Source organism: Pan troglodytes, chromosome 5 (assembly GCF_028858775.2).
Source record: "Pan troglodytes isolate AG18354 chromosome 5, NHGRI_mPanTro3-v2.0_pri, whole genome shotgun sequence".
In the NCBI taxonomy this organism is placed as follows: Eukaryota; Metazoa; Chordata; class Mammalia; order Primates; family Hominidae; genus Pan; species Pan troglodytes.
The window spans coordinates 163,535,685-163,555,949 of NC_072403.2; the positions used below are offsets into that span (position 1 = coordinate 163,535,685).

Consider the following 20,265-nt stretch of genomic DNA (forward strand, 5'->3'; position numbering starts at 1 on the left):
TCTACTGAAAATAAAAATTAAGTCCCAGCTACCCGGGAGGCTGAAGTGGGAGAATTTCTTGGGCCCACGAGTTTGAAGCTGCAGTGAGCTATGATTGCGTCTCTGCACTCCAGCCTGGGCTACAGAGCAAATCCTGTCTCTAAAAAAAAGTATAATTTAAATGTGGTTGTATTAATTTCCATTTTAATGGAAAGGCATGGCAGTCCCACAAGCCACATCTAACTATGATGCAGGTTCTGGAGTTGGACCTGCCTGGTGCTGAATCCCGTCTCTGCTGTACATTCACTCACTGGCCATGTGAGCTTGGGCAGGTTCTTGAGTTTACGGCCTTGGAGATTTTGTTTTCTTATCTACAGAAAGGGGTTAGCACAGGTTCCATGACCCCTTACCTGAAACTCTTGGGGCCCACTGTGTTTTTGAGTTCAGAATTTTTCAGAGCTTAGAAAGGTAATGCAGAGTGCAGCCTTACACAGCCCTCCACTGTGGTGTCTGGGACAGTTTCCTACCATCGATCACATTCACAGGTCTGCAGCTAAGCCCGCGGGCAACAGTAAGTGGGATAAATGAAGACCGCAAATAGCCTCTTGTCATTTTGGGTCAGGATTTGCTGCCCAGCTGGGTCAGGCCAGGCCAAGCTTTGTCAGTAAATGAGTTATGAAAAAACCTGGATTTTGGAATTACAGATAAAAGTTCCCAGACCTGTAATGGTATCTGGCTGATCAGGTTATTGTTTCATGTATGTATTGAATGAAAAAAATTGTTATAAAGACCTTAACTCATTGCCTGGCAAGTCACAGCAATAAATATTAACTATTGCTGCTGTTGCCTCTCCTTCTTCCTCCTTCTCTCCTTTTTTTCATAATGTGTTGGTGGCCCGAACAGTCTTTCAGGGGTCCTATCTAACAAATGGAGAAAAATGGTTTAATTCACGTATATGATTGAGGCTTGTTTAACTCTGTCATCTTGTTTCTACTATCAAGAACTCTCTTTCTCTATAAAGCTTTACCTAGCAGAGTCCACTTCAGTGCAGGCTTTGTTTAAATTATCATCAAACCTAAATTATAGAAGTCCTAGTTAATGAGGCTTTAAAGTAAATGATCTCCAAAGTCCTCGTATAATTCCATTATGAAATATTTCTTCTATTGCTGTCGTGCTTGCTTGAAAGGAGAAAATGCATTTTACCATCTTTTAATGTTACTAAAAAACTCAGAAGAATCACTAACTCAAAGTTCAGGGTTGCATTTGTCAATTTCCTTTAGTGATAGTAAATTCCCTTTAAAAATTCTCCAAAATTCGAGCTTGCAGTGAGCCGAGATCGTGCCACTGCACTCCAGCCTGGGCGACAGAGCGAGACTCCGTCCAAAAAAAAAAAAAAAATTCTCTGAAATTCGCGCATAGTCTAGGAGCAACCTTAGTGGCCCCTTTAGCCAAGCGCATTTTCTTTTCTTTTCTTTCTTTTCTTTTCTTTTTTTTTTTTTTTGAGATGGAGCCTCGCTCTGTCACCCAGGCCAGAGTGCAGTGGTGCAAACACGGCTCACTGCAATCTCCGCCTCCCAGGTTCAAGCAATACTCCTGCCTCAGCCTACCGAGTAGCTGGGACTACAGGCATGCACCACCACACCCAGCTAATTTTTGTATTTTTAGTAGAGATGGGGTTTCACCATGTTGGCCAGGATGGTCTCGATCTCTTGACCTTGTGATCCACCCGCCTTGGCCTCCCAAAGTGCTGGGATTATAGGCGTGAGCCACCGTGCCCGGTTGCCAAGTGCATTTTCTATCTCTTTGTGGAGATAAAATGTGGAGTGCTCATTGGCTGTCCTCCACTCTAATGTGTAGAGGTCTCCACGAGTAACTTAGTTTTTCTTGTGACTCAGTTTACATGGAGGTACTTGATTGAGAAAGAAAATGATTTATAGGTTTGGAAATAAGCTTCATTAAGTCATTTCCTTAAATGGTAACAGATATGCAGATGATTTCCAGCTCATGAAAATTTAATTTAAAAAATTTTCAACTTGACAATGGTGTGAAAGTGATACACATTCAGTGGAAACCACACTTTGAGTGTGCATGCAGCCATCCTGTTCTTCACTTTCAGTATTCAACAAATTACATGAGACTTTCAATACTTTATTATAAAATAGGCTTTGTGTTAGATGATTTTGCCCAAATATAGGCCAATGTAAGTGTTCTGAGCACTTTTAAGGTAGGGTAGGCGAAGCCATGATGTTCGGTAGGTTAGGTATATTAAATGCATTTCTGACTTAAGAAACTTTCAACTAACACGTCTTTGTCGGGACACAACCTCACCATTCGTCGAGGAGCATCTGTACTTCAATAGCTAATTTTTTTTTTTTTGCCATTTCATTTTATTGCTTTCCACTTCTATATTTTCAAGTAGTTTCTTAAAACTACTTTAATCCCTGAATGTGAAACAAGGCACATAATTATCAGCATGATATATATGTTTATTTTCTAAAGCCAAATGATGTAAATTGGTTAAGCTGGGTATGCTTTCTCCCACTCCCCATAAAAATTAGAATGATTCAGTCTTTTTAGTGCCTTTGTCTGCCATTCCTACCCTGTAATTTTTTTCAATAGCTGCCCTCCCTATTTAAAAGCCTGAAATCAAGCATATAGCTGGTGTCTTGTGTGACACATCGTCAAGTAAAATCAGGAGAAAATGGATTTCATATATTGTCTTAGAAATGTTTCTAAAGAATGGGAGCTTTACAAATTGATGAATCTGTTTGTTGAGGAGGCTGCATGTCCCTGCCAGCTGCCATGGCTACGCACACAGTCAGTGGCTGAGTAATTCTGATGTGAAGTCTCAACGGCGGGTTCAGGCTCAGCTTGGCAGATTCTCCGCTTCAGGCCGGCTCCTGCTTCCCAAACGTTGCTTGTCTTGTTTACCCCTGTGCTATCCATTTTTCCCCTCCTGTGTTTGCAATTCTCAGTAGAATTCAGGACACCACCCACACTTTTACAGCACGTCATTTCTACTTGTTCCTTGCATATCTGCTTCTGGCAAGATCTAATCTTCTTTTTAGAAGCTTTACTATATCTTAGAGCAAGGTTTTTCATCCTCGGAACTATTGACGTTTTGGACTGGATAATTTTTCCTGTGGGGGCCAGTCCTGTGCATTGCAGGATTTTGAGCGGCGTCCTTGGCCTCTACCCGCTAGTAGCACTCCCCTTCCCAGTTTGTGACAACCACAGATGTCTTTAGAGACTGCCTAATGTCCGCCGGGGGTCAAAATTGCCCCCAGTTGAAAACCACTGTCTTAGAGGAATGTTCTACTGCCAGGTTCCCACGAATTCTAAATGAGTATTTAGATGTTACTTAGCCTTGGAATTTCAGGACACCATAGCAGTTGTTTATGAAATAATGACTTCTTGCACAATGACAGAAAGTTACGACATTTTCAGATTTTACTTTAGAATTGTGAGGCAATTTTGTTTTCTTCTTCACCTCTATCTGGACATTTTTCCTGTTCTGCTTTAGGTACACCTAAGGCTTTATTTCCTTCCTTGAGGTGTTTGCTGGTCCAGGGGCTCTGTGGGAGCTGTGAGGACCCCCCCGATGCTATAAAGCAAGGGTCTCCAACCCTCTGGCTGCGCACCCGCACCAGTGCCTGGCCTAGTAGGAAATGGGCTGCACAGGAGGAGGTGAGCGGTGGGCGAGCGAGCATTGCTGCCTGAGTTCACCTCCTGTCAGATCAGCAGCGGCATTAGATTCTCATAGGAAGGTGAACGCTATTGCGAACTGTGCATGCGAGGGATCTAGGTTGCATGCATCTTATGAGAATCTAATCCATGATGATCTGAGGTGGAACAGTTTCATTCTGACACAAAAATTGTCATCCACGAAACCAGTCTCTGGTGACAAAAAGGCTGGCGATCTCTGCTGTAAAGGACTGGAGATGTGCTCCACAGCCCCCTCCTCCCCATTCTGATCTCAGAGCCCGATTATCATTCTCCTGCTCTGTTCTTAACCCTGCCACCTACTAAAGTGAGCATCTTCCCAGAAGCACCAGCACACTTCCATTTGGGACATTTCATTGTCCAAAATTATGTTGCGCGGTTGCTCCGGGCTACAGAGGCATCTGAGAGAGTGAACAGATGGAAGTTTCAGCTTTTCCAGCCTCTCCGGTTATATGAGTTTCCTGGGGCTGCTATGACAAAGTACCGCAACTGGGCGGCTTAAATAACAGAAAGTTCTTGCCTCACAGTTCTGGAGATGAGAAGTCTGGGATCAAGGTGTCAGTAAGGTTGGTTCCTTCTGAGGGCTGTGAGGGAGAGTCTGTCCCATGCCTCACTTCTAGTTTCTGCTGGCCTCAGGCATTGCATTCTTTGTTGTAGGGATAGTGTTCTTCCTGTGTCTTCACATTGCCTTCCTCTATGCATGTCGGTCTTTGTGTCCAAATTTCCCCTCTTATAAGGACCCCAGTCATCTTGGATTAGGGTCCACCTTAGGGACCTCGTTTTCACTTCATCACCACTCTAAAGACCCGATTTCTAAAGAAAGTCGCATTCTGAGGTACTGGGGGGCTTCAACATATCTTTTTTTGGGGGGACCTAATTTAACTTAAAACAAAAGTTGAGATGAACAGAGGAGGTGGGATAGGGTTAGCCAGTCAACAGTGCTGGCCACACAAGCCAACAGGAGGGAAGGAGGATTTCGTCAACGCTTTCTAGTACCTGATAACTTACATATTCCCCAAGTGAAAATTACAGCTTGAATAATTGGAAAAGAGTTTATGTCTAAAAGGAACTGGACTTCAAGTGACCCAAATGGCTCTTTCTTCAGTGTAGAACTTTTTGGCTTCTATTTGGTTTAATTTTAGGACAAAAATGTCTCTCTGGTGAAATCAACACATAGTTGTCCCTGGGGAGTGAATTAAATCTTTTAGGGCATTATGACTTTACTTCTAAAAACCATGCAGCTTATTCTTTAACTATATTGTGCTTTTTGTTTTAAAAAAAAGGCACAAACAAAAAAATATCTTTTTTGTTTAAAGGTATGTATTCTTCACCCCTCACCCCCCACTGCCCACCTCTAGTGTTGAAATATCTGGTGCATTTTGTCCCATAGAATATTGGGTATATGTTAAGAAATGATCCTAAGAAAAAGAAAAGAAAAGAAAGAAAGGCTTATTTATTGTTTAGACTTTTTGGTGTGAAAAACAGCACAAGTTTACGGTTTTGGTGGAGCACATATGTTCACTCAGGCACTGGCATTTGATGTTCCCAAGAATAAGTCAGAATGGAAAGTTAATTTATTTGAATTAATTTATCTAAATTTAGTTAGAAAAAAACTTAGTGGTGTCATATGCACTGACACCTAAATAAGCTTCTGAAGCTACGTTCTGTGATCTGATAGAGTACAGGAGGGCTCTCAGCTGTTTTCTTCTCTCTGGACACAAGAATCTTGGCATGGCAGGTATCCCCTGCAAATTTCAGCGATCTACGTATTAGTGGTTTTAAAGTCGCACTTTGCTGAGTCTCAAGGCTCTGTAGAGCACCCTCAGGTCCAGATGGGGTGAAGATGCAAGAGAGACCTTCTTGCCTTTGATTCAAACACATTTGTCCCTTATTTGTTCTTCCTAGAAAGACTTCTAGTTGAGAGAAAGACTATGCTGAAAATAGTTTGAGAAACATGACATAGGACAATTCCTGGAGGGTTCTTTAGCTCCTCATGGTGACAGCATAGGATTGACGGAACTCATACACTGGAGCAGTAACCCTGATGACGGAAATGGACACGATGTGTTGAACTTCAATATGGTGTGAAATACTGTAGGGGTCAAATTATCTAAATCAGCTCACTGAGTCTTCATAGCAAAGTCTACGAATTTCAGAGAGATTAGTTACTTGCTTCAGTTAACCTGCTAGTAAGTGGTACAGGGGAAATTGAAACCAGGGCTATCTGACTCCAAAGCCCCCGTCCTGCACTCTGGTCTACGTCAGATGCTTATATCTTCCTTTAGGGTCAGTATCACTCCCTTAGTCTAACTTACTGCAGTTACTCTGGGCATCAGCTTCAGAATGGAGACCATACTGATTGATGTCTACAGAAGGCTTGCTTTTTTCCAGTAAAGTCGGTGGTGTGCTGACTATGGCTAACTGATCACACAGTTCTCCCTCTCTCCGCTTGAGGTTTATTGAATCAATTTTCTCTTTGGTTTCATTCTCTCCGCTATGTCATTTGTGGTATAGGAGATGTTGAAGGGTCTTCAGGTAGAAATACTCACTTCCTGTTTGCAGTCCAACATGAAACCACATCTCCTGATGTGCTATACTTCTAATAATGCAAATCAGTCCCTTAGGAGGCAGCATCTTGTGGACATTTTTCTGTAGATTACATTATTTGTTATATCAAGATAAATACTGTTTCTCTTGCGTTAAGATCAGATTTATCTGCTATATTAGTAAGGTATACTTACTAATATAACTATGAATGTATCAGTAGATTTTTTATTATTGGTAAGCAGGAAAGGTAGGAAATAAGAAATGAGGTTTCTCAGAGCTTCATGTTCTGGGATAACACTAAAAATTTCCTTGGTAAATGTAATTCCTTGGATGTGGCTCTGAATAGCTTACCATCAAATATCTAATTTCAAGCACACACACAGAAGTGTTAAATTAATTGAATTATAGGTCTGGAAGCTTGAGAGCCATGGAAGCACAGGATTGAAGAGTTTAGAGCTCAGGTGGTCTAACCTTCCTCATGTAGCACTTCAATCTGCATTGCAACATTCTTAATTGGTATAAGCGTACCTCAGAGACCACTGCGACAAAGCAAGTGTCACAATAAAGTGAGTCACACAATTTTTTTTTGGTTTCTCAGTGCATATAAAAGTTATGTTTATACTAGACTATGTAGTCTATTAAGTGTGCAATAAACCTATATCTAAAAAACAATATAGATACTTTAATTAAAAATACTTTATTGCTAAGAAGTGCTAACAATCATCTTAGCCTTCAGCAAGTCATAATCTTTTTGCTGGTGGAGGGTTTTGCTGTAATGTTGATGGTTACTGCTGATCAGAGTGATGGTTCCTGAAGGTTGGGTGGCTGTGGCAATTTCTTAAAATAAGACAACAATGTAGCTGAAAACAACAATTGACTCTTTTTTTTCTCAAAAGATTTCTCTGTAGCATGTGAGCTATTTGATAGCGTTTTACCAACAGCAGAACTTCTTTCTAAATTGAGGTCAATCCTCTCAAACCTTGCTGCTTTATTGTCAGCTAAATTTATGTAATATTCTAAATGCTTATTGTCATTTCAACAATGTTCAAGCATCTTCACTAGGAGTAAATTTCATCTCAATAATTTTCTTTGCTCATCCATGAGAAGCAACTCTTCATCCATTCAAGTTTGATCATGAGGTTACAGCAATTCAGTCACATCTTTAGGCTCCATTTCTAATTCTAGTTCTCTTGCTATTTCCACCACATCTGCAGTTACTTCCTCCACTGAAGTCCTGAACCCCTCAGAATCATCTCATAGATGACATCTATGATGTTATTTTGACATCCTCTTATGATTTATGAATGTCTTTAATGGTATCAAGAGTAGTGAATCCTTTCCAGAAGGTTTTCAATTTACTTTGCCCAGATCCATCAGAGGAATCACTCTCTATGGCAGCTGTAGCCTTATGAAGTATATTTCTTACATAATAAGACTTTAAAGTCAGAATTACTCCTTGATCCATGGGCTGCAGAATGAATGCTGTGTTAGTAGCTGTGAAGACAACATTCATCTCTTTGTACATCTCCATCAGAGTTCGTGGGTGACCAGGTATGTTGTCAACGAGCAGTAATATTTTGAAAGGAATCTTTTACTGAGCCACAGGTCTCAACTGTGGGCTTGAAATATTCAGTAAAACTTGATGTGAACAGATGTGCTGTCATCCAGCTTTGCTGTTCCATTTCTAGAGCACAGTCAGAATAGATTTAGCATATTTCTTAAGGGGCCTAGGGTCTTCAGAATGGTAAATGAGCACTGGCCTCAACTTCAAGTCACCAGGTGCATAAACCTCTAACAAGAGAGTCAGCCTGTTCTTTGAAGCTTTGAAGGCAGGCATTGACTTCTCTTTAGCTATGAAAGTCCTAAATGGCAACCTCTTCCCATAGAAGGCTGTTTTGGCTACATTGAAAGTCTGTTGTTTGGTGTCGCCACCTTCATCAATGATCTTAGCTAGATCTTGTGGATAACTTGCCTCAGCTTCTACATCAGCACTTACTGCTCTATCTTGTACTTTTATGTTATGGAGATGGCTTCTTTCTTTAAATCTCATGAATCAATCTCTACTAGTTTCAAACTTTTCTTCTGCAGCTTGTTCACCTCTCTTAGGCTTCATAGATTTAAGGAGAGTTAGGGCCTTGCTTTGGATTAGGCTTTGGCTTAAGGGAATGTTATGGCTGGTTTGATGTCTATTCAGACCACTCAAACTTTCTCCATATCAGCAATAAGGCTGTTTTTTTTCTTATCATTTGTGTGTGTCTTAGTCCTTTTGTGTTGCCATAGAAGAATACCTGAGGCTGAGTAATTTATAAAGAAAAGAGGTTTATTTGGCTCATGGTTCTGCAGGCTATACAAGAAGCACAGTGCCATCTACTTCTGGCAATGAACCTCAAGAAACTTTCACTCATGGCAGAAGATGAAGGGGAGCAGGCATCACATGGCCAGAGAGGAAGAAAGGGAGAGAGAGGAGGAGGTGCCAGGCTCTTTTCAACAACCAGATCTCATGGGAACTAAGAGTGAGCAGTCACTCAATTCTGCGAGAATGACACCAAGTCATTCATGAAGGATCTGCTTCCATGAACCAAACAGCTCCCACTAGGCCCACCTCCAACTGTGAGGATCAAATTTTAACATGCAATTTAGAGAGGACAAATATCCACACTGTATCGGTGTGTTTACTGGAGTAGCACTTTTTTTTTTTTTTTTTTGAGATGGAGTCTTGCTCTATCACCCAGGCTGGAGTGCAATGGCGCAATCTCAGCTCACTGCAACCTCTGCCTCCCGGGTTAAAGTGATTCTCCTGTCTCAGCCTCCTGAGTAGCTGCGACTACAGGCGCCTGCCACCACGCCTGGCTAATTTTTGTATTTTTAGTAGAGATGGGGTTTCACCATACTGGTCAGCCTAGTCTTGAACTCCTGACCTCAGGTGATCCACCCACCTTGGCTTCCCAAAGTGCTGGGATTACAGGTGTGAGCCACCGTGCCTGGCCTGGAGTAGCACTTTTAATTTCCTTCAAGAATGCTTCCTTTCTATTCCCAACTTGGCTAATTGGAATAAGAGGCCCAATTTTTGGCCGATCTCAGATTTCAACATGCCTTTCTTACTAAGCTTAGTCATTTCTAGCTTTTGAGTTAAAATGAGAGAAGTGCGATTCTTCCTTTGTTTTTTTTTATTTGAGATGGAAGTCTCATTCTGTCACCTAGGCTGGAGTGCAGTGGCGTGATGTTGGCTCACTACAACCTCTGCCTCCCAGGTTCAGGTGATTCTCCTGCCTCAGCCTTCCAAGTAGCTGGGACTACAGGCATGAGCCATCACGTCCAGCTAATTTTTGTATTTTCAGTAGAGATGGGGTTTCGCCATGTTGGCCAGGCTGGTCTTGAACTCCTGACTTCAGGTGATCCACCCACTTTGGCCTCCCAAAGTGCTGGGATTACAGGCGTGAGCCACTATGCCCAGCCTGACTCTTCCTTTCATTTGAAAACTTAGAGGCCATTGTAAGGTTATTAACTGGCTTAATGTGAATATTGTTGTGTCTCAGGAAACAGGGAGGCCCAAGGAGAGGAAGTGGGGTCAGCCAGTTAGTGGAAAAGTCAGAACGTACACATTTATCATTTAAGTTCACTGACTTATATGGGAGTGGTTTGTGGCACCCCAAACACTGCAATAGTAACATCAAAGATCTCTGATCACAGATCACCATAACAGATATCATAGTAATGAAAATGTTTGAAATATTGCTAGTATTGCCGAAATGTGACACAGGGACACAAAGTGAGTGTGTGCTGTCAGAAAAATGACGCTGATAGACTTGCTTAATGCAGGGTTGCCACAAACCTTCAATTTGTAAAAAACTAAAATATCTGTGAAGAGCAATAAAGTAAGTGCAATAAAGTGAGATGTGCCTGTAGTTAGCCAATTTCCGGCCATCTTCGGTGACTGGGAATCCACTCCCTACTGGACAGTGTCTTTACACAGCTGTAATCATTGTAAAGTTTTCCCTTTCTTCTTTATTTTGATTATTTATTATTTTTAATTTTTTCCCCAGACCTCACAGGGAAGAGTTTTTCCTTTCTTATAAAGGAATGCTTAAGTGAATGATGACACATTCTCATGATGAATTCTTAATGCAGCCATTAAAATGTTAATTAAGAATTTCAGACGGCATGAGAATAATTAGGTAAAAACAAAGACACGAAATTGCGTGTATAATGTTTCAACTATATTTTAACAATACACAAAACAAATTATTTAAAAATATTAATGGCTTTTGCCTCTGGGTGGTGGGATCACAGGGGATTGTTTTTTGCTTGTTTATACTTTTTGTGGTTAAAAGAAATTTTATGGGGATATCTTACTTTATAATTATAGGAACTGGGGAAAACATTTTCCTTTCATAAATATGGAATTTCTTCTCTGATTTATACCTATTGGTTCTCAATATAGGCTCCGAGGGTAACTCAGAACAAATCCTTTTGTTCTCCCATATAATAGCCTTTCAAAAAGTTTAAAGGCAGATTACGTGTTTAAGCATGGCTGTTTATAGATGGGCAAACAGAAATTGTTTTCTTTTTAAAAATTTAGACAGTAAAAATCTGAAACAGTCAGGATGTTTCCATTTCTGTGAGAATGGTACTGTACTGTTATGTAAATACTATGTTTTCCCTCTTCTCTTCCAAAATAAACCATCGAAAGAAAACAAATTTATCACCCTAGGCTTGGTGGTTTTATTGAATTCAACATTTTATGAAACTGGATTTAGTAAAATCAGTTTGAGTTTTCTGAGAGTGTCCCTGAGGTCCTTGGTAAACTTGCACTCTTGTTTTAACGGAATGATCAGGACAAAAAGAGGAACTCCCGGGAAGGATGGGAGCATTGGGCAAATCAGGTGGGTTGTGGAGAGCCTGGAGGGACTTTAACATGGGACAGTACTCAGATTCCCCTGCTCTCTTGTACATTGACACTGACCTTATTTAGAGTCACCATATTAAAGAGATGTTGACCTCTCCAATGCAAAAATGGTATTACTCTATAACTATGTAGTGTAGAGTCAGCATCCCTGGAGTTTAGGGCATAGGTAACCAATCTTCAACAGAAAGCTGAAAAAAGTTTGAAAAAGCATATATCTGTACATGAATTCCCTGTAATACCTCAATGTTACCTACCAAGATTATCTCACTGTCTAATCTTAAGTCAACTCAAAATGGTGAAAGAATTTTTCTGGGGAATGACTCTTTGTAGATTTTTACAGTACTTTTTGTCTTAATTCTTTTTCCTACTAAACTTTGAAACTCTTAGCAATAGTTTTGGGGTAAGTAAATGTTATCCATAAATTTTTATTGATTAACCTGATAAAAGAATTATATAAAAATTAAAAATACCAATCGAAAAATTTAATTCAATAATGAAAGTAGATTATTTCAAACAGAGGCAAATACAGCTATCAATTACATATTTTAAATGGGATTTTTACAAATAATCTGGAAGTTGGTATCATAAACAGTTATGCTGCTTAGGCAGAGCAGTAGATGTGAACACTTCCTTGCATCTGAAACAAGGCTTATTCTTGATCTGTTTCTTTGTTTCCAGATGGTCTCCCAGCTTGAAGCCCAAATATCTGAGCTTGTTGAACAGTTGGGAAAGGAGTCTGGGTTTCACCAGAAAGCTCTCCAGAGGGCCCAGAAAGCAGAGAATATGTTGGAGACTCTTCAGGGTCAGCTGACACACCTGGAGGCAGAGCTGGTTTCTGGAGGTGTTTTGCGAGACAACTTGAATTTTGAGAAACAAAAAGTAATGACCCGAGGGCGTGTCCATGAGTGGAAGCATCTGTTGTAGTATAAAATTTTACCTGAAAATATCCTGAATTTTACAGTATTTAGTTTGGTTAAGTCAATTTCAAGGAACAATGGGTTTGGAGCTTCCTTGATTCAAATTAATTTAATTAAACTCAACAAGTGTTTATTGAATGCCTACCATATATGAGGTCCTAAAGGTTTGGCAAGCTAAAATATGAATAATACACAGTTCCTGATCTTAAAGGCTCATAATTCAATAGGGGAGACAGATACTCAGATAATTTGCTGTACCATAAGTTTATACGTGTTATATGTATTGAATTAATAAAGTGCTGTAGGAACTTCCAGATAAAGGGAAGATTTTATAGGAGAGGAGATAATTAAGTTCATTTTTGAAAGATAAGTCAGATTATAGTGGAGAGAGGAGACAGATACTGTCGGGGAAACAGTTTGAAGAAAGGCATGAAATCTGGCAAGTGCATAGTATATTCAGAGGACGCAAAACGGTGAATCCTCCATGGCTGGAACGTGTTATTCTTGGTGGGTCTGTGGCAAGAGAAAAGACTGGAATGGCTTAGACTATGAAGATGGAGTGTTCTTTACTCTGTAGAATATGAAGTGTGGTAAGTGTGAGCATTGCAGTATTTTATTTTATTTTATGTTTATGTTTATTATTTCTATTTTTTTGAGACAGAGTCTTGCTCTGTCGCCCAGGCTGGAGTGCAGTGGCATGATCTCGGCTCACTGCAACCTCCGCCTCCCGGGTTCACACCATTCTCCTGCCTCAGCCTCCCGAGTAGCTGGGATTACAGGCGCCCACCACCACGCCCGGCTAATTTTTTGTATTTTTAGTAGAGATGGGGTTTCACCGTGTTAGCTGGGATGGTCTCGATCTCCTGACCTCATGATCTGCCCACCTCGGCCTCCCAAAGTGCTGGGATTACAGGTGTGAGCCACCGTGCCAGGCCACATTGCAGTATTTTAGAAAGATAGCGTGATGTCCCCGTGGAGCTGAGATTGTGGCATGGAGGGTCTCGGAAACAATGGCACTGATAAGCCAGCGGGAGAGGAGAGTTAGACGGGAAGAGAAGGAGCCTGCACTGAGGATTCGAATGTGGGGAGACTGTCAGTGATCTTTGAGAGGCAGTTTTGGTGGAGCGGTGGAGAGCAAAAGCCAGTTTGCTTGTGCTGAGGGGAGACTTGAGAGGAAGGGGAGCGACCTCCTAGTAGACCAATGTGAAGTCTGGTGACCAAAGAGAAGAGAGGCATGAGGCAGTGGCTGTGAAAAACAAGATCAAAGAAAGGTTTTGCTGGACAGGATGGGGGGGAAAGTATGGACTGAAAGAGTCTGCAGGAGGGAGTGTGGGAAGGGAAAGGGAGGCACACAGGCTCAAGAGCCTCGATGCCAAATTTGGCATGAAAAATGCCCTAAAGTTGAAACATGTACACTCAAGTAACATATTCCTTTTCATTCTTCTGTACTTAAAACATTGAGGAATCATCATGCCTGCATTGAGGTTGGATATGCAAAGATGTGCCAAAGGTGTCTGTGGAAAATCAAGTCTAGCAGATGAGACAGGGAGATCGGGGCGTAATAGTACAATAGTGCAATTAGTGTGCTTAGTGCAATAGTACAATGGTGCAATAGTGCAATTAGTGCAAATAGTACAATTAGTGCCATGATGGAGACAGGTATAAAATTTAACAGAAACCTGGAAAAAGGAGCAATGACTTTCTGTGTGGTAAGTGAGCCATCTTCATAGAAGAAGGGAGCATTAAAGAATGAGTAGGAATTTGTCAGGCAGAAGAGGTGGGAAGGAATTTGAGGCAGAAAGAATAGCAGGAACAAAGAAGAAATGGAGGTGTGAAAAGATGGCTCAGGAAATGAATGAGGTGCAGGGAGCCTGGGACATGATACTTGGCGAAACCAAAGGCGTGTGACGGCACTGGAGGCAGGTATAGGAATGATCGAGATAGGTCGGTCTAATGACTGAGGCTTCACTGCGTAGGTAATGGGAAGCCAGAGAAGGTTTTTGAGTAAAAGAAAGATTTCCCTCAAGTCAGACTGGCTTAGAGGGTAGCAGGGGTGTCCAACCTTTTGGCTTCCCTGGGCCACATTGGAAGAAGAATTGTCTTGGGCCACACGTAAAATACACTAACAGTAGTGATAGCTGATAAGCTAAAACAAACAAACAACAACAAACACACACACACACACAAAACAAACAAAAAACAACCATGCATAATTTTTGAGGTATCTGCCACCACAGATAAGCAAAAAAGTCCTCGCCTTCCAAGGGTTGGACACAGCTGAGGGAAGGTAGGGAACCCAGTTGGTGGCTCCCTGACTGGTCCAGTTAGATAGTCCAGTTCAGACTAGCCCAGTTCAGAAGATAATAAAGATCTGAACCAAGTAGTGGTTTTGTGAATGGAAATAGGGGATAGATTTGAGAAGTCTGGGAGAGTGAAGGGAGCTTTTTCTATTAGATGTCTGTAAAGGTGTGATGGTGGAAAATTTGATTTTGTAAAGAAATATTGGCTGGGTTTGGTGGCTCACACCTATAATCCCAGCACTTTGGGATGTTGAGGCAGATGGATCGTTTGAGCTCTGGAGTTCAAGACCAGCCTGGGCAACATGGCGAAACCCCATCTCTACAAAAAACACAAAATTTAGCTGGGCATGGTGGCACACACTAGTGGTCCCAGCTACCTGGGAGGCTGAGATGGGAGGATAGCTTGAGCCTGGGAGGTGGAGGTTGCAGTGAGCTGAGATCATACCACTTCAGCCTAGGTGACAGAGTGAGACCCTGTCTCAAAACAAACAAACAAACAAAAAACCAAAAACAGGCCAGATGTGGTGGCTCATGCCTATAATCTCAGCACTTTAGGAGGCTGAGGTGGGTGGATCACTTGAGGTCAGAAGTTCAAGAACAGCCTGGCCAACATAGTGAAACTCCATCTCTACTAAAAATACAAAAAATTAGCCAGGTGTGGTGATGTGTGCCTGTAATCCCAGCTACCCAGGAAGCTGAGGCAGGAGAATCGCTTGAATTTGAGAGGCAGAGGTTGCAGTGAGCCAAGATTGCGCCATTGTACTCCAGCCTGGGTGACAGAGACTCCCTCTCAAAACAAACAAACAAACAAACAAACACAATAAAACAACCACGACCAAACAAAATGAAATATTGCACCTGAGTATGGTAATGTAAATTGGAAGCCATCTAACTGCCTGCTGGACAGCTTCACCTGCATTGTCCGTGAACACCAAAATACACTCAAACCTGAAATGACATCTGCTCAAATTTGTCCCTCTCTTGCTTCAGTCATGGTGGTAATCTGCCTCCATTTGCCCAAGCCATCTTCAACACTTCCCTCTTTTCAATCAATTCCTAAGCACTGTAAATCCTGTCTCCTTACTAGATCTGCAATGCCTCCCCCAACTCTATATCCAGCAGCTGTGCTTTGGCTCTGAGAATTGTGCTCATTAACACAGACTAGGGAAACAACCTACTAACTGAGCTCCCAGCATTGTTCTTTGTGCCTCAGATTTACTATCTTCATTGCTGCCAGGGAGGTCTTAATGAAAGGTATGCCTAATCTTATCTTTCTTTATCTTAAAACTGGTCAGTGGTTCTCTGGGGCCCCCAGGATCAGGTACAGATTCCTTCTTTTTCCATGGCCCCACGTTCTGTGAGCTGGCCAGGTGGCCTCTCCATCTTCCCTCTGCCCTGCAATTTCTCCTGCCAGGAGGGGCAAACTCAGAAGCCTTCTGGGAGTGGCAGGACCCTGGTGGGGTCTGTGGTGATTACGGAGCCTAAAGACCTCCATGCAGATTTGTAGCAGCACTCGTCTGGCGTCCTCCAGCTGCCTCCTACATTGCCCACAGCTATTTTCACCGAGAGAATGTTCTCCTCACCTCCTTCACCTGGCAGCAGCAATCTCTTCGAGATTCAGCTCAAATACCACTTCCTCTGGCAGTCTTCCCTAAGAGACTTACCTATCTTTCCTTTTGCTCTCCAAGCAACATGCATCTGCCTCTCTCATGGTACTTTTTACCATTATTGGATTGTTTTTAAATTTTTTCTTCTCCAAATATACCAAGCTTCTTAAGGCCAGGAAAAATCATTTTTTCCTGTATTTCTCCAGGGCCTAGAGAAAGAGTCAATAAATATTATTTGAATTATAGAAGAAATATATTAAAGGCAAGAATTTCAGGTGGATTGGTATTTCTTCCCTTCCCTTACTATAAATGAATCATTAATTTTAATTGGGATTGTGTTCAAATAACTCTCAGTTATGAAAGCAAATTATGTAAGCTAACTGTCCGTCGTGAATTTTCCGTCGCTAACTGCATATGAAATGCACGTTCTGGTAAGGATGGATAGTATCATGTAAATTGAAAAGCAAAGTTGCACAGAGTTTAAATGCTAAATGCAGGTAATCTGGCAGACTCAAAGACAGTAGAATGCAGTTTCTTATTTATGCTGAACTGTGATTCAAATGAACAATATATACAGTAATCCTTCATTTCTATGAAGTTAAAAGTTTCTAGTAACCTTAATCTTTTGAAATATAGACAAAATCCTTGAAATAGAAACTTTCTCTATGGGGTCTCGGCTTGCTCTTGTCTTAATCCCCTTTTGCCTGTTGTAGTCCTGGCCTAGTAAATGGATGGGTCATATGTAGAAATAGAAAGAAAGAGGGTTTCATACCGTCATGTAATAGGTACTTATCTATTTTATGTAAAATACAAGCAATAGCAGTTAGGTCACTTTCATGGACACAGGTTAAAAATTAAAAATTCCAGATAGCTGATACAGCATTAAACAGTGATAACCTGAGGATGTAGAGACAAAAGCAGTTTATGGTATTGTAGCACAATGCAATAAGTGATATTTGCAATGACTGTGACTTATAAAGAAGAGATAAAATTGTATTCATATGTATGCTATTTGCCAAAATTGGAAAATATACACTTATAAATAATTTCATCCTGATAATTAAAACATAGCTAGTTCTGGGCTTTAAGCTGGTGTGCTTCAGTTGGCAGAAAGTTGTACCTATTTAAACATTTAATTGCCTGAAAATGCCAGATGGATAAGTTATTGCAATCAGAAGAAAATATCAAAGATAAAACCCAAATCATAAAATGATGATATAGAAAACTCATTGATTGATTTATTCATCCAGCAAGCACTTAGTAAGCATTGTCCTATGTGTGGACTTGCCAGATAAACCACAGAAATCAAGCAGAGGAAAACCTTTAAATAGCTTTCTAACTGTAGACTGCTAAAATATGAATCTTGACTTCCTTTATACAGCGCTGTTTTAGGGGAGAGGTGTTCATTTAACCTGGATGCATTAAACAATTTTTTTTTTTTTGAGGCGGAGTCTTGCTCTGTCGCCCAGGCTGGAGTGCGGTGGTGCAATCTCGGCTCACTGTAAGCTCCGCCTCCCGGGTTCACACCATTCTCCTGCCTCAGCCTCCCGAGTAGCTGGGACTACAGGTGCCCACCACCACGCCCAGCTAATTTTTTTGTATTTTTAGTAGAGACGGGGTTTCACTGTGTTAGCCAGGATGGTCTCCATCTCCTGACCTTGTGATCTGCCCTCCTCAGCCTCCCAAAGTGCTGGGATTACAGGCATGAGCCACCGCACCTGGCCCTGCATTAAAAAATTTTAAAGAAATTTTCTAAAACATCTTAATTAATAAAAAAGACCCCAAAATGTTGTTCGAAATTTTGTTTGTATGGTGAGCTTTGAGTTTGGAGTGCTATGTAGAGCCTAAGAAGAGTAAAGTGGCAACTGGCTAAGTTGCCAGTGACCACCTTTGAGGCCAGGGCCCAATTAGGTGGGAAAAATTCCCAAGGAAGGTGCATGGGTGGGTGTGTTAGTCCATTTTCACACTGTTGACAAAGACATAGGCTGGGCACGGTGGCTCATGCCTGTAATCCTAGCACTTTGGGAGGCCAAGATGGGTGGATCACCTGAGGTCAGGAGTTTGAGACCAGCCTGGCCAACATGGTGAAACCCCGTCTCTGCTAAAAATACAAAAAAATTAGCCAGGCATGGTGGCACGTGCCTGTAATCCCAGCTACCTGGGAGGCTGAGGCAGGAGAATTGCCGGAACCTGGGAGGCGGAGGCTGCAGTGAGCCAAGATCAAGCCACTGTACTCCAGCCTGGGTGACAGAGGAAGACTCTGTCTCAAAATAAATAAATAAATAAACAAATAAATAAATCAGACATACCTGAGGCTGGGTAATTTATAAAGAAAAAGAGGTTTAATGGACTCACAGTTCCACGTGGCTTGGGAGGCCTCACAGTCATGGTGGAAGAGTAAGGGATGTCTTACATGGTGGCAGGCAAAGAGAGAGAACGAGAGCCAAGCAAAAGGGGTTTTCCCCTTATAAAACCATCAGATGTCATGAGACTTACTCACTACCATGAGAACAGTATGCGAGAAACTGCCCCCATGATTCAATTATCTTCCACTAGGTCCTTCCCACAACATGTGGGAATTATGGGAGCTACAATTCAGGATGAGATATGAGTGGTGACACAGCCAAACCATATCAATGGGTGGATCCCAGGGGCTAGATTAGCCTGAGAGGGGCGTGGTTGCAGCAGCAAGTTGTCGAAGCAGAGAGATGAAGATGTCATCAAACATAGCCAAATGTGTTGTTTGGCAGAGTTAAGAAAAGTATATAATATTCGATTGAACATGAACATCAAGGGCTAGGAGAGTCAAGAGCATTCAGACAAAGGGTAGGCAGGGAACTGGCAGGGTGGTTCAGGAATTTATTACCACATATGGGTCAGAGTCCATGCCCTGCTCCATGCTCTCTACAAAGGAGAATTACCTGTAAGCTTGGGAGAAAGAGGAAGAGATTCTGTGAGATCACCCATTAACTTTGACTTTCATGTCCCGTTTTTGTTTCTGTTCTTGGGTTTAGTATCTTAAATTTCTGGATCAGCTTTCTCAGAAAATGAAGTTGGACCAGATGGCTGCCGAACTTGGCTTTGACATGCGGCTGGACGTGGTTTTAGCTCGAACAGAGCAGCTGGTTCGTCTTGAGAGCAACGCAGTCATTGAGAACAAGACCATTGCCCAAAATTTGCAGAGAAAGGTAGGGGATATTGAAACTTGCTAGTATTGAGAGAAGAAATTTCTGAAAAACCCAAACATTGAAAAATAATGTACTGCCACCATGTTTACCAGTGTAGCTAGGAAGCATCTTATAAAAATATGTATTTAGAATTGGAGGCTCAATTTCAAGTCTGAAGAGTTGGTAAGTGTATCTGTCACCTAAGGTTGTGTTTCACTGTGTGTAATGGGTACCCACAATGGCAGTGACTTAAGCAAGTAGAAGTTTTTTGTTGTTGTTGTTTGTTTGTTTTTTCTCACACAAATTCCTGGAGACAGGAAGTTGGGGGCTGGTGTGGCAACTATCCTCTGTAAAGTCTTCAAGGAACCAGGCTCATTTCAGCTGATTCACTTCCCATCCCTAGGGTGATCCTTATTCTCATGGTTCCAAATGGTGCCCAGAACCATTATATCTGTGTTCAAGATAGAAGAGAAGAAAGGAGTGAAGAATAGGGCTGCAAAAGAATGAGCAGAGGCATCTTTTGAAAAAGGCACTCAGAATTTGCTACATGAACTTTTGTTTATATCCCATGGCCAGAATATGTTTTGGTGGTCAAACCTAGCTGCAAGGGAGGCTTGCAAATGTAGCCTTTACTCTGGGTAGCCATTTACCTAGCTAGAAAAAAATTCACAGTTTCTATTACTTTGGGAGAAGAGGAGACCTGGGGGGACATTTAGCAGCCTCTGCATTTGTAAACTCAGCTGCACTAGAAAGTCTAGCAGAGAGAGAAGGGCTTACTTTTCTTCACTCAAAGGAAGAGTTAGAAACAGTTTAGACTAAATCAATGAATGAATAGATGAAAGGGATAAAATATAATTATTAGTTACATAATTATTGGTATTGGAGAAAGAATTAGGAAAACATAGATGTATTCTTATAATAGTTCTTAGGAGAGAAATGCTATGATACAATTCCAGTGTAGATGCTGTATAATGAGTCACATCTGGGCTCCCAATTTGGTTCCATCAAGCTGTGTGACCTTGAACAAATTATACACCTCTCTGTCTCTGTTTCCTCATATTTAAGATGGGGATGCTATATACCCCAAGGAGTTGTTAGTTTTTAATAAATAACATTTTC

At 41.5% G+C, this 20,265-nt stretch overlaps 1 protein-coding gene across 1 annotated transcript in view; it reads left to right on the forward strand.

Annotated features, from left to right (window-relative positions):
* CCDC170 (coiled-coil domain containing 170) overlaps positions 1–20,265 on the forward strand; it is a 128,348-nt gene that overhangs the window by 84,158 nt on the left and 23,925 nt on the right. Inside the window, exons 7-8 of the mRNA XM_527540.9 lie at positions 11,834–12,034; positions 18,994–19,167. Coding sequence (XP_527540.3) covers positions 11,834–12,034; positions 18,994–19,167 — 375 coding nt within the window. The remainder of the gene's footprint in view (positions 1–11,833; positions 12,035–18,993; positions 19,168–20,265) is intronic.